Below are 21894 nucleotides of genomic sequence, written 5' to 3'. Positions count from 1 at the left end.
GAAATCTGGAGCTACAGCATGGGAAGATCTTAAATATTGTGAGTTTTGTTATGAGAAATAGGGTTACTACTCATTTGTCACATCGTGGCAATGTGACAGGGATAGAAAGAAAGATGTCCAACCCCTTATATGCTGCAAAAAGAATGAAAGCTATTCCCTTTAGGTTAGCTGTCAATGTCACATCACGTGCAAGAAACAGGGACCTCATACTGATGTAAGAAGTCAACATGCGCCTCACTGTCACTGACTATTATTCAAGTTTCTTGTTTCTTAATGGAAACTCTAACATAACGAAAATCGAAAAAACCATTTTCAGGGAGCCATTGTGGCTGTTTTTATGTGCTAAACCCTTATTAATTGTAACATGAATTCCGAAACAGGTAAAATGCACTTGGGAATGTCAGTGTTGCCTCCAGAGCATTGGGAACAAAGTGCTGCAACTTGAGCAATGTTGTTGACAGTAGCAACGCATGTAAACATCTTTTTGGCGATGATGTTTAAATATCCCGTGAATGTAGCGGAGAGGCTGAGGAAGAAGTATGACGTTGTGAGGAAGAGGCAATTATTTCCCACATCTAAACTGTGTTGTCTGATCATAACTACCTGTGAGTAGGTTATCATCTTTTCACTGTCATAATCTACTTTTCTTGAGTAATCAGTTATTTGTTTGGTGTATAAAATGTCAGAAAATATTTTAAAAGATGTGCACTGCAATTGCACATCTTTGAAAATATTGCACATCTTTGTCCATTGGACAATTGCAATTGTCCAATGGACACATCTTTAAATTCCAAATTCCAAGTTTTATCCCACCAAAACCTCAAAGTACCAAATTTTATAGCAATCACAAGAGGAAAAGTCAGAGAATCCCCAAAAGGATTAGGATTAGGATTCATCCTCTGGGGAACATAAATGCAAAACTTAATAAAACAATTAATAGATTATCAAAATAGATGCAGATTGCAGTACTTTTCTGTCAACTAATGGATTAATCAACGAATTCAATCAGGTCTACACCACTGTAAACATAAGCATATTTACAGTATTACAAATGTATTTATTTTGAGTGCTGCATCTAAAAAGTCTTTGGTATGAGGCAAGGCAAAATGCGCTCTCTGTTTATGTGAAAATTCTGCCAGATAAAAAGCCCGCAACTGCACACACTCATTTTCCTGTACATTTGTTCCGTATAATTAGAGAAATTATACATACTAAAGTAACTAATATTGTTGTTTTAGTTTAATGTAGCAGTCTAAAATAATCATCCAGTTAACACTATGTAGGCCCTTATCAATACAGTCAGAGCTAACTGCCACAAACAACAAACCTAATTGATTCAGTCATCCTTTTCTCATTTTCTACTGTGATATTGCTGATTGTGCTAGTTTCTCATATCAGTCAGCTGATAATTATGTGTCATGTTTATAGATCCGCATAGTGATTTATTATCTGCCTGCTAGCCACTTTCCTATGGGACCAATCAGTGATTTTCAGTGGGATTGAGAGTGAAACCTCCCCCGTCTGACACATTTAAGGAGGACTGTGCTTAACTGTGTTTAAGTTTTTCTGCACCGCAGTAATCATTTCTAGCTGATGAGAAATCTTGCAGTTCCTTTCTGGAATAGTTCTCATTGATTTGACACAGGAACAACACGATCAATAAGTGCAGTTGCTGTGCACTCTGTTTGACCTTTAAACCAGTAAACACTCACTTCCCACTCTACAGGCAGCTTTTTTTGCAACTTCCGCAATTACATAAGAATGTTTCATAGCTTTATATTGTGGGTAATTCTTTTGTTTGGGTGTTGGGTAAAGTTCAGTTAAATCTGCTGTGATTCAACAACACCCATGAACATTTTCCTTGTATAACACTGGAAGGATTTTCAGATCTTACTGCTGAAAAACCACCATGCTGTCACACATGCACAGCTCAATCACATAGCACGAACAACTTGAAATCTTACTTTATGAAACTAAAAATGTTTTTTTAAATGTTATTTATTTTTATTCCACTTTCTTCTGACAGTGATAAAGATGTATGGCTGCAACATGCTCCTGTTCCAAAATTTTTTTCCAGATGACCTTATCATTGCACAGCAATTCTGCTCATAAACCGCACGATGAGTGATTGAAGAGCAGTGTTGCTGCTGTTGTTGCTGCAAACAACTGTGCTCTTATGACGGAGAAGATGGTTTCAACGGTTTCACACATAAACATCCTCTGGCTTCCCATCTCCAGCATGTAAATCTCTAGGGTCGGCTGCACCCACAAAAACCTAGATGCAGTTCAAGTCAGTAAATACATGTCATGTAGGCAAGTGAGGAGCTGTTTGCATGACAATTTGATCCATCTGCACTACTAGATCACTGTCTCTCTATATTCTGTGTGTTGATAGTGACAGTCTGGATAAACTGCTGTGACTGCCTGGAAATCGTACATCAAGTATCCGTGACACTGACTTATTTTCTGACAAACTGTGCCCTTCAGAGAAGCCTTGTGGGCCAGGGCTAGACTGATAACCCTTCCTTGGTTCCATAAACACAAACAAAAGTCCTTATGTTTGTTGCATTAAGATTTTATCTTAATCATGACCATGTTTTTGTGAGTGCGTCCTGTTCAGAAGGATGTGCACTGTCCCATCTGAGAAAGATGTCTGTTTTAAACACTAGCCCCCATTTAACATATGCAGCACTGTGAAACCTGATTATGGCTCTTTCAGACAGCACATGGCAGCAGCATGACATATTGGGTTGTAGTATGACGATTGGTGCTGAAATGTCCTCAGGTACAGTTAATGTAGTAGACAAGGGTGTAAAATAAAGCAGGTTGTGGCAGAGAGGTAGGAGCAGGTGGAGCAGGCTGTGAAATCAACCACATTGTAATTGCTATTCAGGAAGCGTCTCAATGTCTTTGCTGCAGCCCAGGGTTGGATTACTGGAGACCTACATCTTTCAGTCACCATAAAAAAATAATGATTCTTTCACTGATTTTCATTTGATCCTTTTGACTCTGCTGTCTGTCGTATCTCATTAGCGACAGTTTGGTCAGTAGTCTCCTTTCCTTGTGTCACACACAGTGCTTTAAATTAAACCCCATCACACTCTTAGGAAAAACACGTTCTTACATGTGTTTTTGATTACCATTGATTCATAAGAGGTGTGAAACGTCTTGCCTGCCAATAAGCCTCTATATTCAGTACAGATGTTTTAAGTAAGGCTCCAATTTCACATTCCTGTACGCTATTAAAGGCAGGGTATGCAGATGTTAAGAACAACAGCCATCCCATCTAAGCTACTTTCACCAGCTAGTAAAATACAATGATACTTCCTTCAGTTCATAGACCAAAACCATAAAAACGGGGAACAACTGCAGACATTTATAAATGACTAGGATATCACACATGCTTTCAAGTAGCTTGGTTGCAGTCCTTCATATCTGCCAAACTGTCTGAAAGCTCCACCTCTTCTCTGGCTGCAGTGTGGATGATGAGTGACAACTCAGACAAGGAATAGTTGTTGTGTATTTGTATGAGAAATGACAGGGGATGTTCAATGTAGTAGATCTCTTTTAAACATTTTACGCTTAGAAAGCTGAGGCATATGTTACTAAGACTACTCAGTAAATGGGTTGAATTTGTTTAGATACCCATGCTTTTAGGAATTCATCTGAGTCTGTTTGTTGTTACTGGATGAATTCCGATGTTAAAATACTTTCTAAATTTCCTTTGGGGATAGCAAGTAAAAATAAGTAACCATCTTCCTGAGTAAAGTTGAGCAATAGTGTCAAATCCACTTAAGTGAACACTATTACAAAACACTGCTTTACATTATATTAACCCTGACTGGGAAAACATAATGAAGTTACCAAAATCTAATTACTTCATGTGTTGTGAAAACTAATTGTGATCATGCTTCCTGATCCAAAACCAATTTGTTGACTTTACACATTTGTTATTCCCAGACACACAGTGCATCAAATTACTTAGCGGAGAAGGATTTTCTTTCTGCGCTCATTGGAGCGTTTGTTTGTTTTTGAACGCCATGTAACGAAAACTCACTCTGGTAATTGGAGGTTGTGTCTCTTCAGGAAATTGCAGGGTGTCAAATTGTTTAGTCAGGCCCAGAACACCAGACCTTTACTGATAATTACAGATCACTGAAAATAATTCAAACACAATCACCCACATACAGGCATGCGCAAACAAACTCAATGCAATACACACAACACATAATGATCTCGGGTGTCCAACTTTCAATTTGTCACCTTAATTTTTAAAAATTGCTTTTACTGACTGGCAAAGTCAGTGTTTTTGTTCTGAGCACTCACATTCCACTTTATGTGTGTGTCTGCTGTTTATTTACACTGACTGAAAAAAAAAAAGGAAAATATAGATTTTATAGGACCTGTCAAATGGCTGCTCAGTTGTGTCGCCATCATCCATTCTGAGCGTACCCAGGAGAGTTGACCCACTTCATGGTGCAATTCGTCTCAGTGACATCCTCCTTCACTTCTGTCTTTTACTGCCACCATTAATATTTTCAGATGACCCCAAAAAGAAAGTTAACTTCTGTTCTTTTTTTTTGTCCATTGTCCATGCTGACACTGTTCTAACATCTGTAAAAATCGATAACAATCAACAGGAAATGTTTGACACAGTTCATGGTTAACACATCACTGACTCTTTCAGATGTCGGACTAACTGCACCACTCAACTTCAAGACTGGGTTGTTATTAATGTTGATGCTCTTAAATTATTTCTTTCCATAGGACTCCATAGTGAGTGTGGTGCTGAGCTTTATGCCGATGTTTATGGACAAATAAGAATCTCTCTGTAGGAAGAACATTACAAATAATAAATACATTGAAAAAATCCAAACATGTTTATTGTTTACGTGTTAGTTTGCATGCTCAGTAGCAATCTAGCTATTCTTACTACCGATAATGCAAGTGAGCTTGCTGTTTAGCTGGGTAACGTATGTTGAGAAAAAAGTAACCCTTGTTTACAGACTTCCATGCGCGGTGGCAAGATGAGCAGCAGGCTAGCTAGCTGCTAGTCTTTGGTCTTTCAAGATAGAAAGTACTGGGGGCATGTGCAAACTCACGCATGAAGAAGGCAAAGCACAACAACCCATTTACTACCTTGTCATCCTGGTCATACAACATCTACAAATATATATATATATATATATATATATATATATTAAAATCAACAGGACACACTTTTAAGTCATCCTAGTGGCTTCAGTAGTTTCTTGCGATGTTCCCCATGGATCAATGCTCAGACCCTAGCTGGTTTTACCTTTTATGTTACCCTGGCTTCAGAGTTGTGTGAAATCTGCAACAATATAAAGCAGGCTTTACTTTTAAAAGCCCAATGCAAACCAGCATCTGCATGGTGCCTTAACAAGTTCTGTGGTGTGTGAGGATCAGCAATCAATTCCAAAAGTGGAGAATACAAGTAGCAGATGACAGTCAGGTTCACACTGAGTGGAGGCAGAGCAACAATGTGGAACAACGTGGTCATTGTTGTAAGATTAGATGTCCTTGCATATCACAAGTCAGGAGAATGATTTATAAAAATTAAAAAATAGATAATCTCAGTTACAAGCATAATGTTGATGACTAATCAAGTCACCCAGTATAGAAATATTCATGAAAAACAGTCATTATGTGAGGGATCCAAATGAGTTGGGTTGGGTAAGCATTTTTCAGTATAGTACCTTCCGATTGAAGCAAAATAAATCACAACAAAGAAGTTACTAATAGTCTTGGGACCAAGGGGATCATATATTGGGAAATTGTAGAAGAAAAAAGTGCAAAATAGATTGAACAAGGATGGTGTTTTACAAAAATCCATTTAAATTGGATAAAGGCACACACAACAGCAAGCCTAAAGGGGTGCAAATGTAGGAAGGCATACAGAAGCTTAATAAACCTCAGGGCCAAATTCAATTCGCTGCCAGCTTTATGAAAGCAGACCAGGCATATTGAAATTTCTGTGCGACCTTATTACATTAGCATTGGAAGAAGCAGTTTATTCCTGCATCCAAAGAGACAAAGAAAAAAGATTTTCTTTATTGTTGTAAAACACAAAAAAAACATCAGACATTTTGGGAGATAAAAGACAGACTTTCGTCATACGCATCCCTATCTACTCCAGCCTCATCCAAAATCGAATGAAATTCTTCACCGGAAGTTCCTTTGAATGAGCAGAAGCTCTGCAGCTTTTTATGCCATTCTCCAGGATGCACAAAGCAAGACATCCTGTCTATACAGAAGCCATTATTTTGTAAGCAGTTCTGAGCTGTGGAGTCCATGCATATTATGTGAGATCTGCACGGACACCACACAACTCCAAACTCGTGTCACATTCAGCCTCGAGCTCAAGCTCAATCGTTGGACTTTATTTTTAAGACATTATTATTATCTATAATGTCTGTATGTGTGTAAAAAAGCGAACCTCACAAACCCAAAATGGATGTTACAAAACATCATCTACCACAGGTCAAATATTATGATTGGAACAACATGTTTCAAAATATTCCTGTCAAATATTTTCATTTCAAATCATGTCTGATAATCATCAGTAATTAGACTGTGAGACTGATGTACAGATTAGGTAGCCCTCAATTCAGGGAAATCTTGATTTACCAGTTCTTTTGCAAGTACAATTTGGTGAAACTGTGAGCAAACCTTTGGAAAGTGAAAGTATATTGCCAGGAAGCAATTTGAAATGCCGTCCTCACTCTTCCTGGAAAACTGACTCTCTATAAGCATCTAACAGCATTTCTTATTTGGGAGAAAGGCCAACTAATGCCGTGAGCTGTGGCCTCATTACCAGCAGGAGGTGAGCTCTATTGAGGGACAAACTTGTTATATATGCACATCCCAAACAGCCTGAATGAAAACTCCAAAAAAATCCTCATTAAACAAAGGCAACTGCAGCAGGGGCACACTGTAGAATCCGGCTTTAAAAGCTCTTATCTGCATATGAATAGTTGGCAAGATATACTCATTAGCATTTTAATGGGTTGAAATTGAAAATATACAAATATGCTTATTCAGGCATACTGGACAAATCCTATATGTATTAAATATAAAGACTGCCTTGTTAAACCCCTAAATAGGCTGAGCATATGAGGTTGAAAATCAGTTTACGTCCACGTCCTCTGCAATGTAAATACAAACCTCTGAACCTTTGTTTTTCATGTTTTTCTATGCTGACTCCGCTGCCTCTCTATATGTTACTACCACCACACTCTTCAGATGTACCAGTTCTGCCTGGAGACTGCACAGCTAATTGCACATCAAAAAAACCACAAAAGAGAGCAACACTATAATGAGCGCTGCAGGTGCAGTCAAATGTCTACAAACTGAAAACCTGTTTCATGTCAGCAACCTCAAGAAAATAGCACAGTAGATGTCTCATCTATGACATAGATTCCCCTTGCTGAAAAAATGGCTAACCACCACTGAGGTCACAGGAAAAAGTTTACAAGAGAAAAAAGATCAACAATTCTATGTATTTTTTCGTGGTGTACACATGACAGCTGCAGTGCAAAATATGTTTTCAAATTTGCTATCTCAATGATTTTTTTAATACTTTTAAAAATAATTTTTATACTTATTTGAACATTTCCTAAATTCATTGACTACGTACATACTGGATTCATAGCCCCTAAATTAATCATGTTTTAAATGATACAGGTACTATAGTGAAAAGCCTAATAATCAAAAAGTAGTAGTAGTAGACTTAACTTTTGGCATTTTGGTCCCAGATGTCCAGAGGAACTATGGCAGTTTATCTGATCTTTCACCCATTATGTTTTCCACCTCACTCCACTCCCAGACTCCGAAAACCGGTCTGCCAGGAAACAATTTCAGGTCAATTACCCCTCTCTTTGCCAGGCAGTTCTCGGATGCCTTCTTCTTACCTGTTTCCTAAGATTCTTTATTAGCAAAATTGACACTATATGATCTCAGATCTCACCGCCCTCCTACGATCCATCAGAGTTAAGCTCCTGCTCCTCAGTTCTCATAAACTTTGAACCAATTTGTCTCTCCTCTTTGACACCTACAATCTCACATACAGTATGAACCCTAGTACATGTCCCTTAGAAATTATTCCCTCGCACCTACTTAGGGAAGTGCTGAACTGTGTTGGGCCTAGTATTTTATCAATAATTAATAACTCCCTGGTCAATGGTTATGTCCCAGCTTGCTTTAAAAATGCAGTCATTCACCCTCTGATCAAAAAACCTACCTTAAATCCGTACGTTTTTTAAAATTTCCGACCAATCTCAAAGCTCTAGTTTTTATCCAAAATTCTTGAAAAAGTAGTCCTCTCTCAACTCAAATTCAGCATACTGGACAACCAGTATGGTTGGTTACCTCACTCACATCCTATCTTGCAGACAAAGATCCTGGATGTCAAGTAACTTTCTGAAGTTGAATGACAATAAAACTGAAGTACTGGTGTTTGGACCTAAAGCATACAGGGACTGTATAAATCAACTATAGTTTCACTATGCAAATGAGGCCAGAAATCTCGGAGCGGTCTCTGAGTCAGATCTGACCTTCTCTAAACATTTTAGCAATATCACAAAGTCAGCTATCTGTCAAATCAGGAACATTGTTAGGATTAACTTGTTTCTTTCATTTAGAGATGCACAAGCTCTCATATATGGTTTTGTCTCTAGCCATCTAGATTACTGTACTGCCCCAAGAATTGATCAACTGTCTCCAGGTTGTAAAAAAACACAGCAGCTGCGGTTCTTACAAGGACCAGAAAATGTGAGCACATTATCCCCATTCTCGCCTCCTAGTGTTGGTTATCAGTAGTGTTCAGAACTGATTTTAAAATTCTACTGCTTGTCTGTAAGTCACTGGTCGGCCTTGCCCCATCCTACACTGTTGACCGTCTGCCCTTTTACATCCCTGCTCGTAGTCTCAGATCTGCTGACCTGCTACTGCTGTCTGTCCCCAGGGTGAGGTTTGAGACAGAGGGTAGCAGGGTATTTGACATAAGAGCTCCACAACTCTGGAGTAGCCTTCAACTGGAAATTAGGCAAGCAAACTCAGTGTCTTCTTTTAAACCTCTTTTAATATTGGGCCAATTTAGAATACATTTTGGTCTTAATAACATTGATAGCTTTTTTCCATTAATGTTTAATCTGTTTTCACTAGAACAACTAGACTTAGTGATTGCCATCTGTCACAGAAATGGTTTGGTTTTCTTTTAATTAATTCTTTAGACATAGTTGGGGTCGTCTGAACAAGCTTATTCTTGACCTCAGTGGGCTCGGAGAAAGTCTATCGCAGCTGCCGTGGCTTCCTCAGATGAAGAACCAAAGGCTGCAGTCGCATCATCACAATAAAGTGGAGTGGTTAGTGATGAGGTAAAACTCCCCCTTGTGGATGTGGCACTTCATATTACTACCAGCACCACACCCATGACCAGTGGCAGTATGTAATCAACCTTGATCTCTGCTTCCTTTACTTAATCTTCTTCACACACAAACACATGCATGCTCTCTCAAATTAAAACAGACAGGATGTTCATGCAAACTGCAAGTAAAAGCACATCATGGCACATGGTTGCCCAACTCTTTTTTTTGGTAATAACCAGGACTTTTACATTTCCAAACAAGATTATCACTGTGGACTTATCACTCAAAATTGCATCAATAGCCCATTACAATTTGTATTTAGTTCATCTTAAATTTTCAATTAGTAAAAAGCATTAACAATGACCTATTATGTCATAAAAGTGCTTCTAGATCATCCCTGTACATTCAAAAACAGCTAATACACTTAATGACAAAGTAGAATAATGCAGTTTAAAACCACAACATATACAGTATGCAACTTTTTAAATAAAAGTTTTGGTTGTCTGATTAAATACATATTATATGAACTTTAAAAAAAAATAATGAAAGGCACTTGAGGCAGGTAACATTAATTACTATGAGACAGATGCTTTTCTTGTGTAATCTTCAAAAATTATTTTCTCAACCTACAGGTTAGTTTCTTGAACAAATATGAAACAAATGCAAAAACTGGAGTGACAGCATGTTTACCTCTAAGTAGGTCATTTAGTAACTTGAATTGTTCCTTACATGAATTTAAAACAATATTTTCATGTTTTGACAGAAGAGGCCATGAACATACTGTGCGATCGGGCACAACTTTTTAGACAGTCTCGCATCAAAGTGTGACCTTGCTATTTACACATACTCTATCTCCTCTGGTCATTGCCAGGTGAGGTAGTTCATCTACAAAATATATTACCCCAAAGCCTCTAGTTTCAACACTGACTGAACCCTTTTCTCCGAGTGCTGGACAGAATTCGTCCTCAGAGACATGAGGTCAATCTTTAAAAAAAGCATTACTTAACACTACTGTACAATTTCAAAGTTAAAGCTTCAGTTACAATGAATTCTACCAAAGTGAACTTTTTGTTTTCTTTCTCTAAGTGTGAGATAAAACAGTCAGTGATTAACTAGAGGTTTTGGGTCAATGGAATATAAAGCAGAGCTGAATGGCGAGTTAACCAGATTACCAGATAAATGTTGTTCTCTTGAAGATTATCTACCCTCATTAGCCAAATTCAGCTTTATGGCAGTAGATTAAAGGCACTACTTATAATCTCTAAAACTCTTGCGAGTTACCTGCTCCAAGATAGTTGAAAAATAATGTCAAATGCATTACTGAAGGACAACATGAGGTCATTCCTCAACTGCAGTGAGCAGACAAAAATCCAAGCACTGATTCACACATTCATGTTTGCGCTCAGTGCACATGGGTATAACATTAACGTGCTGCCCTGATCACATCACTCAATAACTCAAGGGAAGTGAACACAAGTGATGGTCAAATGATTCTTTCTGAAGTTTTGGAACAAATTGTACTGAAAAAATATGTCTGTAATTTGAACAAAAAAATGCATATTTGTCTTTATTTTTGAACACCTCTGCTTTTGTGCGTTCCAGTGTTTTCACTTTAAGTGAATGGTGTTCATGACAGGCTAAAATATTTCTGAACACAAACACTAAAGTGTCATTGTTTGCAGCTCCCTTCTACTCAGACTCAGACACAAACTGTGTCCCAGTTCAGTGGCTAAACATTTCCTGAATCTGCTCTTCCTACCGAAAATTAGACGGTCAGACTCTCAGAGATCAAAACTAATGACGCATTCAGGCAGTTCACGCAACTCGTAAAGTCAAACATTTCCAGGTTTGAAGCCAAGCATCTCCCTCAAAAGGCAAATGATATGTATATACCAGCGACAAACTAAAACAAACTTCATAATGCCTGAGTTTAGATTGGCTTCAGCTCAACACAAGAGGGTAAACTAGCAGTGTTAAAGTGTAATCGCAAATAAATAATATGGTAAATTTTAACCTTTATTTTTCTGTTATGTCTTGGGATTTACAACACGTCCAGGCTGCTATAAGTAACAAGCAGTGGAGAGGTTATGTCTAGCCCTTATCGTTTACATACTGCAGTGGTTTTTATTGGTCTACTCCAGGTGATGATCACTACAACACATAGGAAATGTGATAAGGTAATTTCATGTTTCTCAACATTACAAGTAGAGGACTGCCTGAATGCTACATTAAACAACAGAACAGAACAATGTAATATGGGTTTGAGGGCCACAAAGAGTTTGATCACAAAATGTGGCATTTAAAGGATTTAAACCATAGATGTATGAAGCTAAAAGTTAATAAGCCTCTGATTGCCATAGAAGCAAAATATACTCTTACACTACACAAACTCACTGACATGTAACACAATTTGCAAGAGAAAGCATCACTGTATACACCTAGACTTCATCATTTAAATTTCAATCTTTGGTTGGAAGAAAAACCTGCATAGTCTAGTGGGTGAACATGATCATGATACCCAAGTTAAATTATATTAAATTAACCTTTAGTTGATGGACAAAATCTCAGATTTTCAATATACACTTTGTTCAAGGTGCAAGGGATATTTTCATGCTGTTGAAGTAAACTGCAAAGAACAAGTGGCTTGAGTATTAAAGTACTACAGTGGGCTTAAGACACATTAAAGACTCCGTTCTTTGGTAGAACAAATTGGAAAAAAATATAATTTTATAACCATAACCTAAAGACTCTGTATCTCAAAGCAAATACATCACTAAACAGCAACTTTCATTAAAAATCAAACTGTATCACTGGGTTTGATATGTACAGATGCACAGATGTTGTTTCGGCTTAATCTCCGGTCATGCCACTGAAGTAATCAAAGTTTCAGATGCCGGGTTGTCTAGGTTCTGTTTTTCCTGCCAGGGATCCTCAGCATCCAGGTCTATTGTAGGAGTCATAGCTGTTTTAAGTCTCTGAAGGTTAAAGAGGGCAAAGTTTTGGAGAAGCATCCTTTTAGAAAACTATGTTCAAGCACGTCCGTTCTGCTCAAGCAGTAATACAGAGAGGTAAAGACACAATCAGTAAAAAGAACACCTAGTTTTATCCAACGAGTATAAAGTACAACCTATTTAATTTATTTCTCGTTCAAAAGTCTCAGCCATTAACCCAGCTCTGCCCATAACACTCTACCCTCTCCTGTTAGGAATTTTATCCACAGTAGCAGCGTGTTGGTCTCTTGGTTGGTCGGTCCACCACTTTGGTTCAGACTGAATTACCTCAACAGTTATTGAATCGATTGCCATTCAACTTTGTACAGACATTGTCCCCAGAGGAAGAAGCAAACTGACTTTAGTGATCCCTTAACATTTCACCTGGTGGGATGATGACAACTATCAAATGCACTTCCATTAATTTAGGTGCAGCTATCCATTGTGCCCAGATGATGAATCCTATTGTCTCTGGTGATCCTCTGACTCTACCTCTAGCTCCACCAGCAGGTTTAAGTTTTCACCTATCCAGGAAAATATCTTAACAACCACGAGATTCACTAGCGCAAAATTTTGTAGGTTTCGACAACCATTGGATGGATTGATATGGTACAGATATCAATGTTCCCCTCAGAATGAAGCACTACCATCAAATCCAAATTTCAATTTTTCCGACTGCTGGTTTATAACCAAATACCTGATAGGGTAATGACATTCCTGTCAGCTGCACTTTGTATTTAGTGCCAATTGGCAAATGTTAGCATGCTAATACACTAAACTAACATGGTGAAAATGGTAAACATTATACCGGCTAAACATCATCTTTTTAGCATTGTCTTTGAATGCATTTTTGCATGCTAATGTTAGCAGTCTGAATAATGAGTCTTATTCTCACCTGAAGAAGTGAACCTTTGTTGCTGTAGAGCTCTTGAATAGCACCAAGTGGGATCCACACTATAGAGAACAGTGAAATGCCCCAGCCCACCCATTCAGCCCACATGGGATAAGTGTACTTCCCATAGCGAGCAGGAGTGTACTGGACAATGCTGGACGTCAGTATGCACTATATAGAAAAAAAGGACAGTCTTATACACAACCTTTAGCTTTAATTTGATTACACTAATAATTCCTGATAATTCCTGTGGAGATTGTATTCAGACAGTTAAAACCTCACCAGCACCAACATAGGACTGAGCAGCAGCCAACAGAGACGGAAGTAGATGTTGGGAGCTTTTCCTTGCATCCTTGTGACCATTAAGGAGATTCGTTCGACACCTGACGGAAAAAGACGTGCTGATTTAACACTTAGAATATTCACAAACCCCTAATACAGTTTTCCTTACCTTTTAGAAATCAAATTTTTTTTTTAAATTAACCAGCCACAGCAAGTCATGGGGCTCTAAAGGTCTAAAGCATTTACCATGTAAACGGATATCTGGGTTTGACGTTATGAACTTAATGTGGAACTTACCAAAGATCCAACAGACAGCTACGACTTCAAAGAAAGCCAAGAACACAAGGGAAACCACAGCAGTATAGTGATCCATCAGCTGAAACACATAGATACCTCCCTGTGCAGAAATGAGAATAGACAGAGAGAAAGGAAAAGAATGAAAATGACAAAGCATTTATCACCAGTGATGTAACTGTTGCCACATGTAGTCTACCAAATATCCTCAAACATTTTTCTCTGAGAAGTAAGAGTTTTGCTGTTTCTTACTGTACCTTAGTAATGTCAGGAATCCCCAAGACAAAGCAGGTGATGCACACAACCAGGGTTAGCAGTTCTTCTCTTTTTAGGAAACGCAGAACTTGGGGACCAAACTCATCTTTTATGAACGTCACAGCCACCTCAACTGTTGCAAACTGCAGCACAGACAAACATATCCAGAGTTTATGATATTAATCCCGTTTATGTGTAAAATTGGTTCCCTTTTGACTTGTTCTGACTTTAGGACATCCTTGCTTCTTTGTTTGGGGCTGAGCTGCATCTTACACGCTTCTCTGCGCTTCCATTACAGCGGTCACCCACCCAAACCCCCATATAAACTGTGTCTGCCCCCCGACCGCCTAAATGAATCCACCCCTCCCAGTCATATTAATACTCACTTTCCAAGAGGTGCCGGAAGGAAGTGGAGCTGCAGCCATTTTTAACTCAGGCCTAATAATCTACCCTAAACTTATACTCAATTATAACTCATTCGAAAGCCCGGTTCTTAGTCTTACACATCCATCTGGGAAAACTTTAAAGCCTATTCTATTTGTTATAGCGTACTGCACTCCTGGCCCATACTTTTTATCAAGTTTAGTCCTTAGTACAGATAAAGTAATTATAGTAAGTGATTTCAATATTCATATGGATGCTGATAATGATAGCCTTAGAACTGCGTTTCTCTCATTATTAGATTCAATTGGCTTCGCTCAGGGTGTAAATAAACCTACTCAGTGTTTTACCCTCACCCTCGACCTCGTTCTGACTTATGGCATCGAAATTGAACATTAAATAGTCTTTCCAGAGAAACCTCTTTTATCGGACCATTATTTAATAATAATTTTGAATTTCTGCTACTTGACTACACACTATTAGGCAAAAATGTATTTTCTAGATGTCTATCTGATAGTGCTGTAGCTAAATTTAAGGGACTGATTCCATCAGCACTTAATTCACTGCCATATTACAATATAACAGAGGACTCCTATTCTAACTTTAGTCCCTCCCAAATTGAACATCTTGTTAATAGTGCTGCAGCCTCAATGAGAATGACACTCGACTTTAATGCCCCTCTAAAATAGAAGATAATAAAACATTTAAAACATAAAACATGGTTTAATTCCCAAACCCACATATTAAAGCAAACCATGCGAGCACTTGAAAGGATATGGCATTCTACCAAACTGAAAGAATCCAACTTAGCCTGGCATGATAGTCTTAAAACATATAGGAAGGCCCTCTGTAATGCCAGAGCAGCCTATTACTCATCTCTAATAGAGGAAAATAAAAACAACCCTAGGTTTCTTTTCAGCACTGTAGCCAGGCTGACAGAGAGTCATAGCTACATTGATCCATGTATTCCTATAGCCCTTAGTAGTGACGATTTCATGAGCTTCTTTAATTACAAAATTCTAACTATTAGAGACAAAATTCACCAAGCCCTGCCCTCAACCGGCAACGATTTATCTTCAAACACAGACACTGTAGAAACAGCTGTAAAAACCTGATATATACTTAGACAATTGTTCTCCCATCAACCTTCGCTAACTAACTTCAACAATGTCTTCATCTAAACCATCCATCTGTTAGATCTTAGTGCTGCATTTGATACCAATGACCATCATATCCTATTACAGAGACTGAAACATTTAATTGGCATTAAAAGAACCGCTCTGAGTTGGTTTAAGACCTATTTATCAGATCGATTTCAGTTTGTGCACGTTAACGATAAATCCTCCGTATACTCAAAAGTTAGTCATGGAGTTCCACAGGTTCTGTGCTTGGACCAGTTCTATTCTCCTTATATATGCTACATTTAGGCATTAGGAAACACTCCATAAACTACCATTGTTATGCAATTGTACTTGTCATTGAAGCCAGGTGAAACCAATAAGTTAGCTAAACTTCAAACAGGCGTTAAGGACATAAAGACCTAGATGACTAGCAACTTTCTGTTGTTAAACTCAGACAAAACTGAATTTATTGTGCTTGGCCCCCAACACCTCAGAAGCACATTATCTAATGATATAGTTACTCTAGATGGCATTGCCCTGGCCTCCAGCACCACTGTTAGGAATCTCGGCGTTATCTTTGATCAGGATTATGTCCTTTAACTTTAACATAAAACAAACTTCAAGGACTGCCTTTTTTCACCTATGTAACATTGTAAAAATCAGGCACATGTTCACAGTCCATGCTTTTGTTACTTCAAGGCTGGATTATTGTATTTCTTTATTATCAGGCTGTCCCAACAAATCTTTAAATACTCTCCAGCTGGTCCACAATGCTGCAGCGTGAGTATTGACAGGAACGAGGAAAAGAGATCACATTTCTCCTGTGTTAGCTTCTCTGCATTGGCTCCCTGTAAAATCCAGAATAGAATTTAAAATCGTCCTCCTCACCTACAAAGCCCTTCATGGTCAGGCACCATCATATCTGAAAGAGCTCATAGTACCTTATTACCCCACTAGAACACTGCGCTAACAGAAGGCAGGATTACTTGTTGTTCCTAGAGTCTCCAGAAGTAGAATGGGAGGCAGATCCTTCAGTTATCAGGCTCCTCTACTGTGGAACCATCTTCCAGTTTGGGTCCGGGAGGCAGACACCCTCCCCACGTGTAAGAGTAGGCTTAAAACCTTCCTTTTTTGATAAAGCTTACAGTTAGGGCTCGTTCAGGCTTGGCTTCAACAACCCCCTAGTTATACTGCTATAGGCCTAGACTGCCGGGTGACTTCCCATGATGGACCAAGCTCCTCTCTCCTCCTCTTCCTTTCTATCTGTACGTATTCACATGGCATCAATGCTCGTTACTAACTTGACTTCTTCTCAGTCCCGTAGTTTTGTGCTTTCTCGTCTCTCTGCTCTCTCTTTCTGCAGGTATTTCTGCCCCTGGTGCTGCAGAGTCTGGATCTGTGACTGCAAACCACCTACTCCCCCCATGATCGTCCTCAACACCCACTGCTTCAATTATTATGATTATCACTACTATTATTATATTTAGTTTTATTAGTATTATTATTCAGCCTATTATTATAATTATTAGTTTTATTATTACTCTCATTATTGTTATACATCTTTATGTTATACCTGTACTGTGCTTGGTGGACATTACCTGCTAAACATCAGCACATTAACATGTTACATAAGCAGTTAGCTCAAAGCACTGCTATTCACCCTGACCCAGCTACTTCAGTCATTAGCTCTTGAGACCGTGGAGTTTGAAAAGTCTGAGAAAAACTTAAAAGTCATAATCACAGTAATTCTGATGTATGTTTGTACAATTACGGAAGTTAATGCCTAACAGCACTGTTTCTACTTTAAAGCGGAGAGGAACTTTATTTATTTTGACCACAGAAACCTCCCAAATTGTATCTGAATAATCTTTGACAAATTCTTGGCCAAAAAAAAGGACACAATTAGGTAAACAGTTACAGGCAAGTGGTGAGCAACGTTCGTTGAGTAATAGAACATCCGTTTTGTCCTATTTCACCATGTGTGTACCTTTCTCCTTACAAACTAAAGCCAGAGACAAACAAAATCTCTCTGACGTCAGTTTTACTGATAAACATGTGTCAATGTTTCTTACAAATACAAATTAAAATCTGCAGAAGTCCAAATTTGTTGCTAAAAATACAGATTCGCATGTGCAGAGCTCCAGTGATCTGCTTCATCTTCACAGATGTCCTCCACCTTCAACACACACTTATGTGAGAGGTAGAGATGTTTACCTGGCTGTCCAGGCCCAGGCACAGCAGCATAAAGAAGAATAGAGGGGCCCACAGCTGAAAGACTGGCATGGTGGAGAGGACTTCAGGATACACAACAAACACCAAACCGGGACCTGAAAACATGATGTAGCAAAGGTGTTGTTAGTTCTACAGAATAGGATGCTTATATACATAAATGTAGACAAATTCAGGCTGCTGTGCTTCCATTAATTGATCTGCACTTCAAACCTGTGTTGTCTGGAAAAATGTATATGTTCCCTTAAAGGAATAGTTCAAAACTTTAGATAATATGCTTATTAGCTTTCTGGCCAAGTGTTAAAAGAGAAGATTGATGCCACTCATGTCTGTACAGTAAATATGAAGCAGGTGCCAGCAGCCAGTTAGCTTAGCTTAGCATCAAGCCCGGAAACTGGGGTAAGCAGCTAGTCTGGCTCTGTCCAACGGTAATAAAATCCACCTAACAGCACCTCTAAAGCTCACTAATTAACATGTTCTATCCAATTTGTTTAATCCATTAAAAAAAAATAAAAAAATAGATTGTGCAAAAATGACAATTCATCATTTCACGGGGGTTATGTGCCAGACTATGTCTTGGCCAGGAGCCCTATCCACATATTGCCTGGCAGCTGCCAAGAATTACACTTCAGTTTTCTGTAAACAAATGAGATATTGCATATAAAACAATGTGATGACCATTACCATTTGCTGAGGGAAATAAGAAAACGGAACCTCTAGTATCATCACTTTATGAGATTCCTTTAAATCACCTGTGGGGCAGCCTGCATAGTACATCCAGTTTAACCACAGTTTAATGCAGCCAGACATGAACCAGTTTAGCTGAACCCTATCAAAATATCTAAATCGGTGAAATATTAAGCCTAACATAGCAACAGCCTTGTGTAGTGTGTTTTCGCAACCACTAGTTTTCCCTGTAACTGCTTGGACAGGCTACTGAGATATTGTAAGACAAGTTCATTTAGAACCCGGCAGGATACTATTTCACGGAGGAACCATGTGACCAGGCCAAACAATACTTTGTTAAGCTCTTTGGTCAATAAACAATGAATGGTGCTGTGAGTTACAGCTACTGGAGGAAGATGGAGAACAGGATACTTTTACCTCGTAAATTATTAAGGGAAGTTAATCTACATGTTGTCTTTGCAACACAGTCTCAAAATATTTATCAGAGAACACCCATAAAATCGATTAATTTGTTTGTAGTTGATATGGCATTTAAACATAGTACAGTCTGTGCAGTTGCTGTAGTGTGGTTGCGGGGATCAAAATAACTCATGCTATCTCTTGGATTTACATTTCATTAATTGAAGTCTGGATGAATCATTAACTAACCCACTAAGCAACCTGCATGTAGGAGAACTGGCAACAGATAGTAGTCAAGAGATCGGCAGCCATCAAGACAAGACTGAAGATTAAGAAAATACAGTATGATGAGTGGCCAACCATGTCCATATGGACAAATTAAAGATTACTGTTGAAGAAAATAAAAAAAACAACTATCAGAAAGGGAGGATCAGTTCAGACCATAGGGAAGTCATCATTTGATATTGTGATTAGAGCTGACGGATATACAGAGTTTGATCAACTCATGAGATTCTTGTCTGACCCAGAGGCTGAACACATGTTTCTCCTGTTTTTAATAATGCATTACTGAACTAACAAAGCTCCTTTTCAGATGGTATTTAAGCATTTGGTTACTGAAGCAAAAGTCTGCTCTGTTTTTTTTTGTTTTTTAAATTCTGCTCAAAGAAGTGCTGTTTTTTTCCTAACCTGCAACCCTCACTGCTGACCCAGACATCTGCCATTTTTGGTTAAGTTATTTACATGTCACTACAGTACACACACACACAATAAACTTGTGTTCATGCTAGGTATTTGTGACTATAATTCATAACAGCTACTTAAACAAGTACTGGATGTAGTACTGCTCTTCCATTAAGCTGGATGTTCACAAGAGACAGATTAAGTGCAAATGGTCAAAAGGCATAAGAAGTTGGAATATTCTGATTTTTAGTGACTAGAATAGGTCGAGCTCCAAAAATGGTGGATCCTGCAATTCCAATAATACGTATTGTAATGCAGGTTTTCTGTTAAAAATGTTAGTAGTCCTAATGACATGATCGGGGTTATTTTTTCATATGTTAGAAAGCTCCTCCAGAGCCACAGAAGACATTATACAACTGTTTTTACAGGCTGAGTAGTACTCCTTGTGATGACTAAACTGAATGTGTAGAGTGTTGCTTTAAGAAATTGTAGATTTCCACTGTAAGTGACCTGCATATTCATTCTTGTTTAGATACTTGAAATCAAACAAAGATATGTAATTGTGATGCAATGGTCTTTGCAGGCTTGATGCTTACCATCTGTAGCTATGTTGTCCACTGGGAGGTTATGTATATGAGCCATGTAGCCAATTGCTGAGAAGATTACAAAGCCAGCCAGGATACTAGTGAATGTGTTGGTACATGACACAATCAGGGCATCCCTGGGAAAGAAGGAGGACAAAATAAACAATTTCAAATCCAGTTCCAGTATCCGAGAAACTCTGTGAAAACAAAGTTACTAGAATACAGCCATTAGATCATCAGGAGAGCTGTTTTATTTTTTTCTACTAGGTCACCAAGCACTCGTACTGTCAGAAAAAAAAGCTAACTTCAACAGTTTCTTCATCTAGATCATCAACTTGCCTTTTAGACCTTATTCAAACTGGACTGTTCAAGGATGCTTTACCTTTAATTAACACTTCCAAATTAGATCTGATCAATTTATCTTTATCAACAGGCTACATACCACAGGCTTTTAAGGTTGCAGTAATTAAACCTCTACTTAAAAAGCCTACTTTTTATCCAGATGTTTTAGCCAGCTATAAACCCATATCCAACCTCCCCTTTATTTCTAAAACCCTTGAAAAGGCTGTTGCAAACCAATTATGTGATTATTTGCATAGGAATTGTCTGTTTGAAGATTTTAAATCAGGATTTCGAGTACATCATAGCACAGAAACAGCACTGGTTAAAGTTACCAGTGATCTTCTCATGGCCTCAGACAATGGACCCGTCTCTACACTTGTCCTGCTAGATCTTAGTGGTGCATTTGACACCATCAATGCAAGTATTTACTACAGAGTATGGAAGATGTCGTAGGGATTAAAGGAACCACACTTGGCTGGTTTAAGTCTTTTTAATCAAATAGATTCTGGTTTGTTCATGTTAATAATGACTCTTCCATGCACACAAAAGTTATTCATGGAGTTCCACAGGGTTCTGTGATAGGACCGATACTTTCACCATGTATATGCTTCCTTTAGGCAATATTATCAGGAAGCACCACATAAATTTCCATTGCTATACAGATAGTAATAAGTTAGTCAAACTTCAGGCATGTCTTAAAGACACAAAGCCCTGGACGACCTGTAATTTCTTACTTCTAAATTCAGAAAAATCGAAGTTATTGTACTTGGCCCTAAACTTCTCAGAAAAACATTATCTAATCATATAGTTAATTTGGGTGGCATTACCTTGGCATCCAGTTCTCCTGTGTGGAACCTTTGGGTCATTGTTGACCAGGACATGTTCTTTGCCTCACACTATAAAACAAGTCTCCAGGACAGCCTTCTACCACCTTCACAATATTGTGACAATAAGAAACGTCCTGTCCAAAAAGGATGCTGAAAAACTACTTCATGCATTTGTTACCTCTGAATCGGACTACTGTGATTCCTTATTATCAGGATGCAGCACAAATACTGACAGAAACTAGAAAAGTAGATCATAAAATCCAGAATAGAATTCAAAATCCCTCTCCTTACATACAGCAGCCCTTAATGTCCAAGCTCCATTGTATCTTAAAGAGCTCATAGTACCCTATTACCCCACTACAACACTGCGCTCCCAGAAGGCAGGATTACTTGTGGTTCCTAGAGTTTCCAAGAATAGAATGGCAGGCAGAGCCTTCAGCTGTCACGCTCCTCTTCTGTGGAACCAGCTCCCAGTTTGGGTTCAGGAGGAAGACACTCTCTTTATGTTTAAGAGTCAGCTTGTAATTTTCATTGTTAATAA

General features: G+C 38.4%; 1 protein-coding gene across 3 annotated transcripts in view; it reads right to left on the bottom strand.

Moving 5' to 3' along the window:
• Positions 1 to 8738: 8738 nt before the first annotated feature.
• Positions 8739 to 21894, bottom strand: part of si:ch211-225b11.1 (uncharacterized protein LOC561694 homolog) — a 29036-nt gene continuing 15880 nt past the window's right edge. For 2 of the 3 annotated variants that reach the window (XM_040155499.1, XM_040155498.1), the window contains exons 8-14: positions 20197 to 20321; positions 17819 to 17931; positions 14105 to 14245; positions 13851 to 13950; positions 13554 to 13654; positions 13275 to 13442; positions 8739 to 12364 (exon numbers count right to left, since the gene is read on the bottom strand). In XM_040155499.1, coding sequence (XP_040011433.1) covers positions 12251 to 12364; positions 13275 to 13442; positions 13554 to 13654; positions 13851 to 13950; positions 14105 to 14245; positions 17819 to 17931; positions 20197 to 20321 — 862 coding nt within the window. In that variant the 3' untranslated portion in view covers positions 8739 to 12250. The remainder of the gene's footprint in view (positions 12365 to 13274; positions 13443 to 13553; positions 13655 to 13850; positions 13951 to 14104; positions 14246 to 17818; positions 17932 to 20196; positions 20322 to 21894) is intronic. The other variant, XM_040155500.1, reaches the window with a different exon arrangement.

Source organism: Xiphias gladius, chromosome 19 (genome assembly GCF_016859285.1).
Source record: "Xiphias gladius isolate SHS-SW01 ecotype Sanya breed wild chromosome 19, ASM1685928v1, whole genome shotgun sequence".
NCBI classification, from domain to species: domain Eukaryota; kingdom Metazoa; phylum Chordata; class Actinopteri; order Istiophoriformes; family Xiphiidae; genus Xiphias; species Xiphias gladius.
The sequence above is the reverse complement of the archived record's forward strand: the minus strand, read 5'-3'. Positions and strand labels throughout refer to the sequence as shown.